Source organism: Chenopodium album, chromosome 24 (genome assembly GCF_948465745.1).
Source record: "Chenopodium album chromosome 24, dcCheAlbu1.1, whole genome shotgun sequence".
Taxonomy (NCBI): Eukaryota; Viridiplantae; Streptophyta; class Magnoliopsida; order Caryophyllales; family Amaranthaceae; genus Chenopodium; species Chenopodium album.
The window spans coordinates 542,909-561,155 of record NC_137857.1 but is presented as its reverse complement, the minus strand read 5'-3'; the positions used below and the strand labels follow the sequence as shown (position 1 = coordinate 561,155).

At 35.2% G+C, this 18,247-nt stretch overlaps 2 protein-coding genes across 6 annotated transcripts; one reads left to right on the top strand and one right to left on the bottom strand.

Moving 5' to 3' along the window:
- Positions 1–5,636: 5,636 nt before the first annotated feature.
- Positions 5,637–13,060, bottom strand: LOC145611600 (uncharacterized). 4 transcript variants are annotated; one of them, XM_081666940.1, is made up of 16 exons: positions 12,859–13,060; positions 12,733–12,761; positions 12,511–12,628; positions 12,315–12,412; positions 9,354–9,450; positions 8,877–8,966; positions 8,720–8,782; positions 8,530–8,604; positions 8,363–8,428; positions 8,175–8,252; positions 7,185–7,295; positions 7,024–7,101; positions 6,787–6,906; positions 6,332–6,372; positions 6,200–6,224; positions 5,637–6,098 (listed from the first exon to the last, which is right to left on the bottom strand). In XM_081666940.1, exons 1-16 carry the CDS (start codon positions 12,889–12,891, stop codon positions 6,093–6,095), a joined length of 1,128 nt encoding a protein of 375 aa, XP_081523066.1. In that variant the 5' UTR covers positions 12,892–13,060; the 3' UTR covers positions 5,637–6,092. The 4 variants fall into 4 exon arrangements, with proteins under 4 accessions (XP_081523066.1, XP_081523068.1, XP_081523067.1 ...); XM_081666942.1 differs by having other exon boundaries at positions 5,637–6,095; XM_081666941.1 differs by having other exon boundaries at positions 12,511–12,625.
- Positions 13,061–15,187: 2,127 nt separating this feature from the next.
- LOC145611461 (uncharacterized) lies at positions 15,188–17,571 on the top strand. Of its 2 annotated transcripts, XM_081666790.1 has the most exons (2): positions 15,198–15,568; positions 15,838–17,571. In XM_081666790.1, the coding sequence occupies exons 1-2, from the start codon at positions 15,363–15,365 to the stop codon at positions 17,270–17,272; spliced, it is 1,641 nt and encodes a 546-aa protein (XP_081522916.1). In that variant the 5' UTR covers positions 15,198–15,362; the 3' UTR covers positions 17,273–17,571. The 2 variants fall into 2 exon arrangements, with proteins under 2 accessions (XP_081522915.1, XP_081522916.1); XM_081666789.1 differs by having other exon boundaries at positions 15,188–17,571.
- The last annotated feature ends 676 nt before the right edge of the window (positions 17,572–18,247 follow it).

Sequence of the window (18,247 nt, the reverse complement as noted above, 5' to 3'; positions counted from 1 at the left end):
ATAAGCTTGATGGATGTAAATTCATTATATTCTTCATGAAGTCCTATGATTGTTCAACATAATTATCCAATGTATGTTTCAAGTTTGTGATAATATTCTCTTAGCTTGAACTAAATGACAACTATCAATATAATGTTATTTAAACTATTGTATTCTCTTACATGTCATGTTCTTAGTTCTTACTAATCACCATTTACAGTATTTAATTAGTGATCTTGATTGGCATAAGATAGCTTGTACATTATATATATACTACGTATATATTATCAAGATCTTTATCATAAGACCGATAACGCGTAAAGGCACATTCATATGTAGGGTGTCAATAAGGATGTGGAGTTGGCTTGATGGTAGCACTCCCATCTCGTAACCTCGAGGTTACGGGATCGATCCTTGCCCCCATCATATGTTGAAATTTCCCCCGCCCCCCGTTGTACCCGCCCTCGTGGCTCATATGAATAAAATTAAAAAAAAAAAATATATATGTAGGGTGTCAATGTGTCATTTGCTTCTATGCAAAAATAAATTATAGAAATAGGTTTCAACAAAGTGATGTCTAAGAGACCAAAATCGTTAATTCCACTTCTAAAAGTATACTTTAATATTTTCACTTAATGAAACTAGATTCTTAGGGCGGCCCTTAATTAAATTTTGGTTTGTGTTTTAGCTAATGGTGGAAGTACGTTGATTTTTATTAACCCTTTTTCTTTTTTTTTTTCTTTTTTTTTTTTTTTTTTTTTTTTTAAATATGTGGTGTAGTAGTTATGTTTCGATAGTGTTTTCTATTCATAAATAATTGGATGTATTAGGTTAATACTTTTATAGTTTTATTACTATGTTTTCGTTGAAGTTTCAAAGCATGCGTTAAGTACGAAAGAGGTGATGTATGAAATGTCAATAAACTTTATGAATAACCTTTTTGATAGGATGAAGAATTTTCTCAAACAATTTCCCTTGTGTATTATGTATGTTCACCTTAAAAAATAAGTTTCAGGGCTAATCAAGGTTGATTAGGTCCAATCATCAAGTGTACATTTAACATGAAAGTCAGGGATAATCAGGTCTAATCAAGCTTGAGTTCAGCTGGTGAAATAATGAACACAATCTCTTTGTTTCACTTCCTTGTTCTATTTTATTAAAAATTAAAGTTGGTCTAATGGTTGAAGGAAATAATAAGAATTATTCCCAACCCTCCCCTCTAAAAGTACCTTTTGACGTACATGCTTTATCATGTGTAAGCTAAAGGGAATTAGTCGTCCATTATATCAAAAGTGAAATATGGAAATTAAATGTATGTATACATTATCCACAAACACATAATGAAGTAGATTCATAATTGTGTACAAGATTGAAAAAGGAAATAAAGATGTATGTCAACATTTGAAGCATTAGTGAACATGATTATATTGCTTGTTTTAGGCACATAATTTTGATTCTAGCTTGTTATATCACTTATATGTATAAATGTATTGTATACACAATACTACAAATTTCTAACCACAAAAATCAAGGTTACTTTTCTTATTAAAAGCAAGAATACATTATATTTTGCCATAGTTGACTTTATTATTAATTATACATTTTTACTTACCTCCCCCTTTGGCTTGGTTAGGTAATTAATGACACTTTTTAGTCGTTTAGTCAACTCAATAAAACAAGGTGATTAGATAGAAATTACATTAACATATAGTGTATGCAAAGGAAAGTTAACCTTACTTTGTCTTAGAATTATAGCATGCTAACACATGGCCCCACCCTTAACCAATCGTTGCATAGTAATATAGTATTAATCTACGTCCAATAGTCCAAGTAGCTAGCAAATCGTAATCTTAAGAAAAAAGATAATTTTTTTTTTTCTTTTCTTTCCCTAATTTTCCTTACTTGCTTGCTTCAATATATAAAAAAGGTAACACACCTATTCAAGAATATCAAGAGTAAATTGCAATATACTAAAAAAAAATATCTCAAAAAAAAAAAAAAAAAAAGTTCAACGCAATCTCTTGAAATAATGCATGCTAGCACCATGTGCTCATATTAAATTATCAACATCTTCCTTCACTTTAGCTTGTTATTGTATGTAATTTCTTGCTTATATATATATACATAATCTCAATCTATATATATGTATGTACTTTACAATATACACACCTTAATAATTATATTCCTTACTCATAGTTACAAAGAAAATTTATCATAAAATACAAAAGTTTATTCCAAAGAAAAAATGGATTATGACTTTTCTTCTTCTAGCAAAATCCTAGGAAGGCAATCAACGGTAGGCTCATGCTCTTCTAGGCTTTACTACGGGCGGCCCCCGGAAGGGAAGGCTTTCGTATGGGAGGCGCAGCCAGGGAAGCCCATCACACCACCACCGGATGATATCTTACCACCCCTTAGTCCACCACCCGCGGTGCTATCAATGAACCTTCCAAAGCCCTACTTCGATGTCGAAGATGATGAGCCTAAGGCAAAAAAGTGGACTAGTGCATGGCTAGTGAAGAAACTCAAGAAAACAATGGCAGGTCATTATAACTATAAAGTTGTAGGAATTATTCCTAGAAAGATTGTCTTTTATAATGAAAGGAAACACCATCATCATGAACAAGAACAACGAAATTTCGAGTCACAAAGGTATGATCATAGTGAATCAGCTCGTTATTCGAGCTCTTCGTTTGCATCAACGTTGACATCTTCATCAGCTAATTCGTTTAGGGATGATCATAGAAGTTCAAGCAACGTTAATAATCTAAGTACTAAGGCTTTGTTTCGTGGGAAGCCGTTTACTTGTAACCCTAAGGGGTTGAGTGACATAGTTGTATTTTTAGGTAAAAAGTCTTGATTAATTGAACCTTTTATTATATGGTTTGAGATGTTTTTTAGCTTGAAATTTGTGTCATGCAATATGATATTTAACGTAGAGTTTCTAATTAATTTAAATAATTAGTAATCTTTGTGTATGTTTGCTTCTTTGATTCCTGTAATTTGTGATTATGAGATTAATTTATTTTCTAGAATTCATTCTTAATTGATTCTTCAATTTAACCTTTTTTCAAGTTATATTATGGTGAGGGGGATTAAGTGCAAGATTATTGGGAGTAATTTATGGATCTATCAAACTAGCATATGGTGAATTTGGATCATGATATACAAAGTAAATAATTGACCAAGTAAAATATTTTTTCTCCCATAATTTGTGATATATGAAGTATAGTGTGAATTTGTGATAGGACAATTTATATTGACTATGTCCGATAGTGATCATGATGTACATATATTAACCAAATTTTTTTATCAGAATTATGTTCTTTGTTAAAATTTTCATAAACAACTTTAATTATTTTGAAATACGTATTACTTTCTTATAAATAAAATCAAATAGTAGACGCCTTTGATTATATAACAAAATCAACCAATTCATTTTTTTGTATTTTATGGATAGTATAGAGAGAAACACAAAGGCAGTGATGTTATTGATGTAGATAAGTCAATCTTGAATCCGGATTCCATCCTCTCAGAGTTTACTATTATCAACCACCATACACAAGTGACTAGTTATCATATAGACTAGGAAATGAGAATTTTGTGAGTCCGCTTATCAGATTTTAAAGATAGCTAGATAATCAATTTGATCGATTACATGCTCACATATTTATGCGAGAAACAAAATGTATACTTGCATATACGTAGCTGAACTTTTATATAAACATACATTATCACATAATTTATTTGTACAATGCCAGTTTTAAATTTCTTAAGCATTGGAGGAGCTAATGCACGTTTGTTTTTAGGAAGGCTGAAAAAACAAACTATCCTATAATTCCTCAGCTACACTATCTAATAGCCGTTGCATATACCTAGCTTAGATCAACAGATTTTTAAAATTTCAAATTAAACACACTAATTAATCCTATAATCTTACCTTGAACCAACAACTTTACAATTATATAGGTCATTATTTTTTAATCAAAATTAGCATCCAAAAAAAATCATCTTCAAAGATCAATAACAATGCAAAGCAAAAAGAAGAAGCCTAGTTCAAAGTTTAAATCTATTTACCTATTATGTCGAAATCATATACCATGTTCAAACTCGTCATCAATATCTACTAAGGTAGTTGTAAGTCCAATTCCTATTTCGAAAAAAGTATCTATAGCTTCTCATCGTAAAAAGATATCATCCGTGAACTATCATCCTTCCTCCCTTGGAGATGATCATTGTAATGCATTATTGGTTGAAATGCAATGGCAAAGAATGCACAAATTGGAGAAAGAATTAGTGGAGTTAGAGGATTGGCTTTGCACTGAATTAGAACGACTAAAGAGAAATTTAAGGAGTAACAACACCAACTATGAACGAAATTGTGTTCATAATTTTGATGGTGAACAAAGGGATACTAGGTTTGGAAGATTAAATGGTGATGATGGAGGTTATATTTACTCGTTGAATGGTTACAAAAAGGCACTTCATGGGGCTTGCAAAGATTTGGTCATCCAATTTTCTTCTCCATCACTCGTGCCACACGATATTGGATCCAATATTCCTGAGGTACATAATTAAGGGCATGTTCATTATTGTTATTTTTTATTTTTATTTTTTTTTACCTAGGCTTATGTTTGAATTTCATAACCATGCGAATCAATAATCATGTCAATTTTCTAAACTATGAATTCTAACAAGAAATCACTTTTTCTATTTTCCAAAACATATCGAAATGATATTAAATAGTTTGGTCAATTCTACTTAAGATAGTTTGCATGCTACTGCATACAAAATTAGTCAACATAGTGCGCAGTATTTTATTGCTCCTTCTGTAACCAAATGTTTAGCATTACTTGTGCATAAGACAAAGGAATCTCATAATAGAAACAAATTGGTTTTCTTAAAGCAATTAGATGAACTTAATTAAGCTTGAATCATACTTTGTTACAGGTATTAAATCAAATGGCTGCAATGGGAAAAGAAAATCTAATGACTTGGTTACTTAACTCGATGCCAATGACCGACATTTCAATAAAGAACACACAAAGATTGACCTTAAATAAATGTAACACTCCAAATGATATATTGGAAGCTATTCTCTTAGAAGCAATTGAGAAGCTAGGAAGCCTTGTTATTGAAGGACTCCTTATTCAAAAGGGTGTCAAAGAAGTAGTAAAGCAGCAACAAGGAGTAACTCGACGAAGAAGCGAAAATGGTGTGCAAAGGATTGGTGATCATGGTTAAGGCGACGCGGTTATAATCTTGGCAATGCTTATACAAGCAAGAGATCCTCTTAAAGGGTATGAAGCAGTGAATGAGGTGATGATTGGTTTTGTTGAGGCAGAGCAAAATATAGAAGATGATGAAGAAAGTGGGTTTGTTATTAAGGGTGTTCATGTTGCTGGATTAGTAGCTAGAAAAAGAAATGGGCAAGCCATTCACAATTGTTTGTGGCATCTGACTGCCTGATTAAGGTTTTGATTGTAATGATAATTAACTTCTTGATTTCAATTTTAAATTACACAACAAAATCTTGGTATGATTTTGAAGGGATTTGTCTCCTTTTTTGGGTGCAATTGGGGCCTTGGACCCAACAAAAAAGCAAAATTTTAGAACTAAAAATTTTGGTAGATTTGGTTAAAGAGAAATCACAGGAGTGAATAACAGTAATTACCGCGCTAATTCAGAGTATTTAATTTAATACTCACATACGACTGAATACAGCCTAGACATACAGCTGAATAATGATCATATTACATTAACGATTTTTAATTGAATGGAATCTAATCCAACTCAACTCAGCTGGAAACTGATCATAATATAGACCTTAGCCATAAATCATCATATAAACAACATGTTAACCTACACTAAACCGATTAACTAATAGAATAGTGTATTCATTAGTTTCGAGCCCCTCTGCCCACATGAACAAACATATATTACACAGTTTCTACACGAACAGAACCCTCTTCGCAGATATTTTACAAGGTCAAGCGGGAGCCAGTTGCAAGTATAGCCGACAGTTATGTTAGATGATTCTTCATAAACCCAGTTCTGGTAGTACATACGCAATCAGATCAGATCACTCTATAGCCTGAATTGCTTGTTCTCGGTTACTGCTGAAGGCAAATTAATAACAATCATTTAACAGTTCAGCCAAGAAGCAGGAAATTAAACAGTTACCTAACCATTGAAACCTGAACAGTTACAAGTAATTTACCTCTGGTGTCGATACAAGTGATTCCCTGGAAACAGAAAAATAAAACAGGCCATCAATAACGTACAAACGTTGCATTGGTTTAACTAGCAATCAACAAATATACTTAGGCAGATGGAGTTGATTTTAACTTACCTACGCCGTTCTGACTTCAGCTGTTTGGACATTATAGATGCCTGCAAGGACAAACACAATATAGATTCAGCATTTGAGAATAAAGAAGGGCGGGAGGCTGGGTGATAAATTGACTCCAAATATTATCACATAAACAGGTTATTTTGTAAACTGAGATATAATTAAGCACAATGGTCCAAAAATTTATAACAATGAACTGAAAAGTTCATAAGCAATTAGGTGTAAAATTTCAAAGCCCTGCCACATTCTTGAGGAAACTTCCTTAATGCCCACATATAGAAACAGTTTTATACTTAATACTCTGGCGCACTTTTAGAGGTAACATCAAAACCTTGTTTTGTTTAAAAGATATTGTACAAATTCATTTTGCAAGGAGAGGTGAAACCAAGAAAACTTAATATACGACAGCACCCCACCTCTCACTCGAGAAAAAGAATACTTGAGTGCTACAATACCTGCTCTTGAATTATGCTTCTAGCTTCCACAAGTTGTGCTTCAAGTTCAAGCTCCCTTTCAGTAACTTCAGAAGTAACATCAGTTCCTTTTTGTGCATCTTGTAGCTGACATAAGCGCTCCTTTAATGATCAAAAAGGGAGCCAAGTCAGCCAACAATTATAAACATGTCAGACAAGGCAATATCAAGAGTACATCTGCAAGATGATGGGAAAAAAGAGAGGGGATGCCAGAAGAACCTTAATTGAAGACATCTTTGCACGAAGGTTTTCCTCAATTTGACCCCTGCCCATGTGGAATGGAAGGTCAAAGACATCCTGCAACAAGGACAGAAGTAACAATTACTTTCAACGACACTGAACAATAATTCATCTATTTTAATAACAATAACTTGAAATACCGTCTTTCCGCCAAAAGGAGATTGTGAAAGATCATTATCATGCTTTTCATTGGTGGTCGGAGGTTGCTTGGTTGAGCCATTCGGAGCATTTAGGAAACCACGCATATCCTCCTGTCATCATCAAATTTTCAAAGTCATTATCAGCTTCAATAGTACTACTGTTTTCTGTGCATAAACACCGAGATGGAAATTATGGATGAAAGTTGAGACAAGTTATGGCTACCCAATGCTATTTCAATAAAAAAAAAAATTACTATCATTAAAGTTAATTTAATTTATTAATTTGGGAACACTGAGCTCCCTATACTTAAACGTGTTTCTTCCTCTAATCTGATTTCCTCTCCCTTGGACAATGAAGCATCTCTACTTGCTCCTTGCTAATTTCTAAACTGCACATCCATTATTCAATCACAAGCAGACAATTTAAAATAGACCACTAAATTTTGTACATTACATAAAGAAAAAAGGCATATTATGGTTTATTTTCTATTTGCTGGCAGGAATCATAATATATGTACACTATCATCAATAGTAGAGTAGTTGAGGGAAGTAATTATCCTTATCAGAATTCAGAAGATGGACTCCATTATTAATTGACATGCACCTTTCCAAGTAACATAATTTCCTTTAGCTAAAATTTTTCTAATCATAGTTAACTGGCAAAAGAAAAAACTAAAAGTTGATTTGATACAGATACTTCTCCATATTAAGGAGATTACATCTACAGCAATGTAGACCCAAAAGAATGACATGATAATGTTTGTCTAAAATGTCTTGGAATTTAACTTGAATTCAACACATCTCACAAAGTTTAGTCATTTGAAAACATTATCAAATCTAGCAAAATAAGGAGTTTTGGGTATACCATTGGAAATCAATTTGAGAACAAATAAGTCCCTAAAACAGCGGAGTACTGGGATAACAAATTTTTAATAACGCATAAAGACTGATGCTTAGAAGAAGATGACATCAATACAGATGGAAACTTACCTGCATTGATCTCAACAAGGCCCTCAAATCGTTGTTCTCTTGCATCAGTTCTTGGTTTTTGACCTCATAAGCATCAACCTGCAAATGTACATAATTTAGGGTAAATAAGCCCTTTTGTTTCCCCAAAGTCGGCATGTGAAAGTAAATGAATTCTGAGACTAATTAGCACAATCCATTTTTCTACATACAATCTTTTTATAGAAGTCATTGTCTGTCTTCTTTCCATTCCATGTCCCACGCTGCCTTCCTTCTTTCTGCATACAGGTGCCATGACAATTAGATTGAACAGTTAAACCTATAATGACAGCATAAGGGAGCCTAACCAACATTCCACCAATATTTTGTCTATCCATACCTGCAGCAAATTCATTATCTCCATGCCAGATCTAGATTCCTTCTTCTTCTCATTCACAACTTGGTTAAGTCTCTCCTGCAAGTACAAAAACATCAGTTATGGTCTAAGTGTTCCCAACTCTAGGTCACATATATTTAAGTAACACAGCAATAATAGCATGAAAATCCATTCTTCCTGACGTAAACCATACCTGCAATTTTATGTACTCTTTCTCTCTCCTCTTCATTTCATGCAGTTGTTGAGTTTTCACTTGCTTTCGATGGGCAAAAAAAAAAAAAGATTGGTGTCAGAAAAAGAGCTTGAATTTAAGAGGGGAGGGAGTCCACCTGCCAGCAATGGGTTCTAACCTGGTTGCCGATAACCATTTTCTGGAATTCATCTCTCTCCTGCTGCAACTTCTCAATTTGTCCTTTAAATCCAGCTCTTGCCTTGGCTTCCTAAACATATGGAAAGCAGAATTCAACACAATAGCAAGCAAACTTTAGGCCTTTAGCAGAGTATCACTTCAATTAACATAATCATATATGAGCAAGCTACCAACATGCTAGCAAGTCGCATTAATATGCACTCTTAAATTTGCAGTCATACAGCTTTACTAGTATTGCATTACCCTAGCAATAAAAAAGTGTAAGTCTAGTAATATCTCTATTTATTTTATCCAAACCAAAAAAAAAAAACTCCTTGTATCCCCCCCACCCCCCCCCCCCCCCCCCGGGGTTGTTCATTTCAAAACATATACATAGTATAATACTCTGTACTTCAGATCTATAATGTAAACCTCAGTAAGGTAGTTAATGAATGAAAAAAATTAGATTTATGAATACCGTTCGGGTAATTGTTGCTATCTCCCTATCTTTTGTTGCCAGCTGCGATTCAAGCCTCTCGATCTTGGCTTCCAATCTTGATATGTCTGAGTTAAGTCTGCAATAGAACCCACAAAAGCACTGATAAGCATGTGCCTGTACTATGATTAGATATCACGTTACACTCACAATCAATCAAACAAGAAAAATCCTTAGTAATTCCAACTTCATGTAAAAGGGATTTATAGAACAAAGTTTTCATTTTCTAAGTAAGCTTTTGTTGTTGGCAAACGACGCCATGTGACAGTCAATACAATAGCACCTAGATCAATGTTTTTGCGGCACAACCTAATCCGTCAATTAAGTTTATTAGAAAGATTTGGCTAACATTCCAGATTAATATAATAAGATTATGGTCTTTTCCAAATCAAGATTAAAATCCACAGGCCATTTTGAGGAGTAAAAACACAACAGGGAACACCAGGGTCAGTGGGTTTCTAGTATACATGGGTGTTTTACTTTATTTTCTTCTCCTCTTTTTAACTTCTTCTTTACATGAAGCCCAATGCCACTTTCTGCATCCTCTCTGCCATCATCCAATCTTGACATTACCTACTTCTTTGGTATCTAAGGATTAAAATTGCTCTACGTACCACTTAATTAATCTACCTCTAAGTCCAAAATAAACCTTCCTTTTCTTCTCTCTGTTTTAATATGGCACCCTAAGTATTCCCCTTCACCACCACAAAAAAAAAAGCTCCTATATGTCCTAGCACTCCTCTATATGAAATCCCACAGGCCACAACAACCGCTCAAAAAACTCTCCTCCCTACATCAATAATTAAGCTTGATTTAAAGCATCCATGGCTGCTGTCATGGAAACTCCTTAACCACCATGAATGTCATATAACACCAAATACTTTACTCCTCCGTTCTCGACTTCTCCCTACAAGAACCACCCAACCTCTAGAATTGAGTACATAAACATAACCCAATGATCTTGAAGGGAAAGGCCCCATCCTTTTGAACACCCACAATTTATGTCTTCTCAACACAGCTCATATCTACTTCGAAGTTCCCACTCAAGTCCAATTGTCAAGGATTTGACACAGGTACTTGAGGTAAAATGAGTATGAATAACATAGGTTGGCAGCAACCATTAGTGCCACCACACACCACCAACAACCTCTACAAACTATGTCTAAAGTGCAAACACAATGTAGGCTACAGAAAATAAACAAGGAAATGAGATGAACAAAGGTAGTAGCACATGTGCCCCATTTAATAATCCAACAAAATAAATGCTTCTGTATGTACTCAGGCGATTTTTGGGTACCTTTGCAGGCCAATTCGTTTACAACAATAAGGGAAAAGAATTTTATGCCAACCTGGCAGCTTTCCCTCATAAAGAGTTATTCAGAAACAAAGATAATTTCACTGTAATTCTACAGCCATCTCCATGTCATTCTTAATAAAGTAGTTCCACTAAAGAGTCATGGGTGATGACAAAAACATGGAGAACATCTAAATTTGGTTGATTACTTGCCACCATTTCCATAAGTTAAGCTCAACAGGTCAAAGCAATAGTAACTATCAGGGCAGAAAGGCCCACTAGGTAGAGCCAAGAAATTGTATCAGGCATACCAAGACCCAATAATTTGAAGCATAAGACGGTGTGATACATTCCAACAAAAAGATCTCAGTCGAGAAGCATGGCTTCACTTTATTGTTTCAGCATATCATAGCATGTGCAATCCACACATGACGTATACAAAGCATAAATAAGTTTATGGGAGAAAAAAAAAAGGGGGTACTCTATACACCACAGCCCAAGCTTGCAGTTGTTTCATATGACTACTGCAATGAAGCAAGTGGACTAAAAGGCAAGTAGATAAAGCCTTTAAACTATAAGAAAGCTACTCAAGACAGCTTGTTAAGCTTTGTGCTGGTTGATTGAAGGGATCAAACCATATAATTGGATGTCAGTATGAATGAACCTAAGATTCAGCTAAAATACTAAGCACCCAATGCTATACTAGCTTGATCCATTCTGGTGTTAATATTTGAGATGATTATGCGGGAAAGGTGGAAATTGGCACTGCTGTAGGAGAACATTGGGAGGTACAATATAATTATCTGTCCTATGCTAGCAAACATACTCAGCAGCCACAAAGAAATGACTAGATGAAAAGACAATCCACATGCTACAACTGCTGCTTAAATGGCAATAGTCAATTAGCTAACCAGATCATGAGTGATATGAATGGAACACTAAATGTAATCATCAATAGACAACATTAGAAAGTCCAGAAATGCAGACATTTACAACATACTCTTGTCCATACACAATTCCAATACATAGAAGACTCAGCCTCAAACATCCTACTTAATCCACAGTCCATTTATTTTAGGTAAATATTAAAAACAAATATTCATGTGAACACTGATGAATATCACTGGAGAGACTTCTAGATCAAAAGATTAAATAAATATGAGATATAAATATATGAGAGAACTTTTTTTGTGCGTACAATATACTAGGTTTTCATAAAAGATGAGTAAAGACCAAGAAAATGCCAAGGAAGCTCAAACAAATACTATTAGTCCAGCAAAATAAAACAACATAATGCCTAGGAAATCTACATCTTCAAGGAAGTTTTGAAAGCAGCCTAAAATCCTAAATAGATCACAACAAAGCGAAACTTCAATATGAGCTCATTTCAGTAAGCACGTGAAAATGGTCGATTTTTGTGCAAACCAAAATGCATAGCAATATCAGAGTCACACTCTTCTTACAATTGCATTTAAAACATGATAATAGGACCACAAGATGATCCAATTCAAAAGTCAAAACAACAAATAAATCTTAAAATCCTATTCAATAGATCATCAATTCGAGTATCTCAAAAGATTTACTACCAAAATCAAGCAACAAATTAAACCAAAACCAGCTTCAAAACATTCTAATTCAGCAATTCATACCGCTGTCTTTGCTCATTGGCCGATTCTCGAAACTCGATATCACGCTGCCTCTGCTGCAACAAAGAGTACATACAATTACAAGTACGAGCCACCGAAACCTGCCGAAACAACACAACACAACACCAATCCAATCAAAAATACAACTCACATTACAGAAATTGAACAAAAAACACACAAAAGAAGAAATGTACAGTACTGGATCATTAGCAAACAGATCAAGCGAAGCCGAAAATCCGAATGTAACAAGTGTTTGATTCAAATACTTTATGCAATGCTCCAAATTGTTCACATCCGCAAAATTCATCTCACTGCTACTATCACCACACAAAAAAATCAACACAGAATCACCAAAAAAAATCCAAAAAAAAGTTCCAAAAAATTGAAAACCCTAAGTTAAGTTGAAATTGATGAAACTGACCTCATTGCGAATCCCGAGGAAGGAGAAGACTGAAAAAATCAACGAAAAATCCACAAAAAAATCAACAAAAAAAAAATGAAAGAAGTTTAGAGAGAGAAAGAGTTAGAGAAGAGAGAAAGGACGTACAGGAAAGACGAAGTCAGTGTCAGAAGACGGCATTATATAGTGGTTTTGACAGCTTCAATGGAGGAAGACGACAATGGAGGAGAGAGAAAATGTCTGTGAATTGTTTTTTAGGGATGATATATAGATCTTTCAAGGAAGAGACAAAGGTAGAGAGAGATAGTGAATTTGAAATGAAAATTTAATTTTGGAGGAAAAAATAAGGTTTAAAAAGTGAAGAGGAAAGAAAGAGATGATTTTAGTATTTGAAAAAAAGGGGGGTTTTTAAGGAGATTAATTATTAATTAGTGGTGTAATGGGAGTGAAGGGGGAGTTAATTAGGGAAGATGACATTCCACGTTTTATTCGTAAATCAGAATAATCAGCTATCAGTCAGATTCATCAACCCATTGCCATTGTTGTTGTTGTTCACGTGACTGCCCTGATTGTCTGTGTGCTTTCTTTCTCCCAACCCCCACTACATGTGTACTCTTCTATATTGCCTTTATAACAAATCCTTATCACAAAATTCTTTGTTTGAAAAAAAAAAAAAATTGAGTGAGCCGAAAGGGCATTATAGACGATAATAATCGCACTCTTAATTTTTGTCTTAAATCAATAAATTGTTACATACATCTATATGTCTCTAATAGAGATTCTCAGCATCTATTAACTTGAGTATTTTATAACTCTTATAACATATGTTAATATTATAATAAGCATCAGAGAATTTCATTATTACCTATAAAATTTAAGTTTAAATGTATATTACTTGGTACTAATGCAATAAAATTGAAAGAAAACTAGCATCAATCTAAACAATCAAGCAAGTATTAGAATTTCGAAACAACACTAATGTAGCTCATATAGAAGTTTAACTAAGAGCTTTAACAAGTTAGAAGCCTACAACTCCTACAAGTAGCCTATAATAACTCAAACATAACAACATAAGCTGCAAAGTAGCTAAACAAAACCTAATATATAAGCCAAATTATCTAATTTCTAATAAGCAACTTATAAACACACTTCAATAGCCATGTTTGCACAACAAGTTCGCATCATATTCCCATCTATGAACGAATTGTAGCAAAAAATCTTATACAAGAAAACATTTAAATTTTTTTCACACACAAAACACACAACCACCAAATTATGCAAATTTGTTGCAAAAACACATCGCCACCTTGACTTAAATGAATGAGCCAATACCCGATCACTATCAATGCATTTGCACCCTTTGGAAATCAAGTTTACACGCATTTGTTTGCACCTGTAAACTTATGTATCTCCAACACAATATAATGGAGTATGTATAAGCAACAACATCATTAAGAGACTCTTCAACCTGAAGCACATAAACCCCTACATACTCCTTTCTCTCCTACCATCTTCAACGTCTCAAATAGGTGGCAAGCTAGCAATAATGGTTACTTAAAAAACATACTTAGTATTTATTTGCAACAACAACGATGATGTCCACCCTTGTTAGGATATTCAAAAGTAATGTGTACTATGTTGTGACACTTATAAGTAACGCTTCTTATTAAGATTATCAAAACTCAATGTCATTGCCTCAAATCCTTTGGTTTAAATATTTCTAAAATTATCTTAGCAATATTAGCTATTACGGATAGTTTTAGACTGGTAATTACTGTGGAGTGGTTTATATGAACAGGACATTTCTCTTGTAATACAGAAAAATACTGTCACCACTAATAATAATTTGAGATTAGGTGTAAAAAAAATTGACCCGATTCAAAAGGAACATAATTCAGATTTCGCCTTATATGATATATAGGCACAGTGGTTGATAATAAAATTCAAACTTGAATTATACTTGATTTAACCCGCCTTAACCAAACCTAACCTAGTAATCAAAATTGACACGTTGGTGTGTTAATTAATCAATTAAAAGCGATGGGAACTATGTCACTCATCACCTTGCTAGTTTACCTTCCAATGTAGAACAAGTTTAAGAGAATATTTGCCTTCATGTAATCTCTCCTTATGTTCTAATGGACAAATTGTCCATTGATTAAGGGTGTGTTATACTTACTTGATTTTTCACTTATTAGAACTTATCTGGATTTATTTTAGTTGTAATTTGTACTTGGGTAACCCTTATAAGAATTTATTAAACCTGAACTGAACTTAATTTATCTGAACTTATTACGCCTAAAATAAGTGTAAATAAGGTGAACAAAGCAGATCCTAATAAAATTGGTACTGTACAAAACGTTCTTAAAAAACAATCAAACAATGATTAACAAGCCTAAATCATTTGTTATTTTTTAAAAAAAAGGTAAAAAAAAAAAAAAAAAAAAAAAAAAAAACGCTGGAAAGAAAAAGAAAGAACAATAGATCAGATCGAAATCAACCCCAAAACCTCTCTTTCGACTCTCATTGAATTTCTCTCTCCTCCCAAAATTCAATTGATCAACCCCAAATTCCAATTCAATCACCATTTTTCTGATCGATTAGATCCAGATTTTCAATGTCCTGCTTAGCTCTCTCTCTCCAACCTGTCAATGGGCCCGACATCCTCCTCCAAACCCGGGAATGGTTTCCCCCAGCTCGAGCTCTCGTCGCCGTTTCCGCCTTTCGAAACACCCGTCTCGCTTTCTCCTCCGCCGCAGCCGCCGCCGCTTCTCTCTCCTCCAAACACCAAAACGACGACGTTTCCGGCGACCCCACCATTGTTGGCGATGACCCACTTGCTGCTTACAGTGGTCAGGTAATTGTTGGGGTTGAATCTCGATATCGCGTTGTTTATCGTTTGGTGAATTCAATTTATGTTCTGGGTGTTACAACTGTTGATGATGATGATGATAATAGTACTACTACTAATAATGTTTTTGAGTGTATTAGTATTGTTAATCAAGCTGTTAGTGTTGTTGTTACTGCTTGTAGAGGGGTTGATGTGACCCCAGAAAAATTAGGGAAGAAATATGCTGAGATTTATATGGCATTGGATATTGTTTTGAGGGGTGTTAGTAATATTAGGTTGGCGGCGATGTTGGCGTCGATGCACGGTGAGAGTATTGCTAAGATGGTGCATTCTGCTATTGATACTGAGAATAAGGTTAGAGGGGCGGATAATTGGGTTGGGGTAGCGGAGAGTTTGGCTGTGGAGCATGAGGCGGGGGTGGAGTCGTTTTCGAGTATGAGGTTTGAGTTGCCGGGTGAGACTTTAACGGCAGGGGATGAGGTGGGGGCGAGTATTGCTGGTGTGGGGCAAGCCGGGTTAGGGGAGCAGGATGGTGGGGTGAAGATTGAGGAGGAACAGGGGGTGAAGGATCCGTTTGCTGCTAGTGATTCGATTAATAAGCCGGAGTCATTGGTTGGGGATTTTAAGAAGGATAAGGATGTGGCTTCTGATATGACTAAGGCATTGGTGGGGCTTGAGGTGACACCGTTGCCTCCTGCTGAGGCTGCTCAGCCTACCCACATTGCTGTGGAAGGGTTTGAAGGGGATTATGGTGGGATTGAGTTTGGGAATGAGGAGGCGTCACTTAGAGAGACGTTTGAAGGGTTTAGTGATGCATTTGGTGGTGGGCTGGATGCGTCAGAGTTTGTGGGCACTACAAAAGTAGCGAAGAGGGAGGGTCTTGGTGGACTTGAGTTGTTACAGACAGGGCCTGATGGGGCTCCTGTTGCTGCCAGTGGTGCAGCTGCCACACCACTTGAAAATCTCTTGGTGCAGAAGTCAGAGATGAAGGGCCCTGAGATGTTCATTGTTGAGGAGATTAGTGCTGAATTTAGGGAGTCATTGCTTTCTAGAGTGGGATTGATGGGTGTGATTTATTTGAGAACATTGCCTCCAAAGATGTCGGGTGATAAAGAAACTGAGTTCTCATTTAAGATTGATGGTACAACTTCTGTTAAAAGAACTGTTATGCAGAGCTCTCGTGTTAGCAGCCTTGGCAATGGGATGTTTCATGTAAGAACGGCAGCATCTGAAGAGCCTTTACCTGTTCTGAAGTACAGTTTGATGCCCCAGATGACTCCCATTCCTTTGCGTGTTAGGCTTGTTAAACGCCATGTTGGGACCTTACTCTCTGTCATGATTCAATACATTTCGAACCCTGATTTGCTGGCACCACTCACAGATGTTACATTTACTCTCAAACTGCCAGTTGACCCTACACTACTGAACGTCTCTCCTAAGGCTGTCTTGAATAGGACTGAGAGGGAGTTAAAATGGCATGTTCAAGAGATTCCATTAAAGGGTGCTCCTGGGAAGCTTAGGGCGCGGATGCCTGTTGATATAAATGAAGAGGATACTGAAGAGGAAATTGACGTTGTATGTCATGTAAAGTTTTCGGTCAAAGGGGCTAAAACGCTCTCTGGTGTTTCACTTTGGCCTGCTTCTGAAGCTACAACAGACTTTTACGTGGTAGATCACAAGGTTGAAAGCGGGACATACATCTGCAATTGACCATTTTGAACTGGTACCATCCTCATTGCTTGTAGATTGTATCTTCTCGATTCTTTTTATGAATGGTTATTCTTGTATAAGGTTTTGTATCATTTGCCTGAAGTAGTGAGCTTGTAGCTTTTGATTTGGTATATTTTAGTTGGTGTGGAAGGCATGTCTGATCTTTTCTTGTTTTAATTCTTTTTTACCTTCGATTTATGTTCTTTTTGTTATTGATGGCACTTATCATAGAATTCATTGAAACTTTTATTCCGGTGAGTGAAATTGTACATTATATTTACCCAACAAACATTTTTTCTGATCTGTTGAAATAGAGCTAAGTTGCTTATATTTTCAATTCTGTTGCAAATCAGCTTCAAGATTCATTCTCTTGATATTGTTTGAACTGGCATTAGGATAACTTTTGAGGATTAAGTATCTTTACTTTTGTCATTGCTACATCAAAATTTTTGCCAAGGATCATGTGAGATGTGACCACAAATGAAACATGGCATTTGAAACTTGAAAGTAAACGAGTTAGTGAAGAAATGTTTTTTACATTTTGCTGCTCATAAGTCATAATGAAAGGCAAAGATCTCAGAATGGTAGATACTTCCCAACTTTTAATTTTGTCCTTGACATACTTTGGGTTTTGTTGTTCACGACTACAATGTTGTTCGTGCTTTGTGATGTATCTTCCATAATTCCATGTAATATCCATTTCCGGAAGGCTAGCTTTGGTTGTCTGATTCATAAGTTGTGCTTCTTTAGCTTTATTATGGCTATCATTTTCTCGTTTAGCATTGCAGAGAGCCGCAATAATTGCTTTTACTTGGCTTCTCTGAACATTGTCAAAGAGGAAGAGGCCATTAGGGATAGATTATGGTAACACTTAGATGTGTTACCACGGAAATCTGTTAGGCATGAATGCATGATTACTCTGTAGCAGAAGTAAACTGTTGAGTGCTATATGCCCCTATGAGAGAGAGTATTACT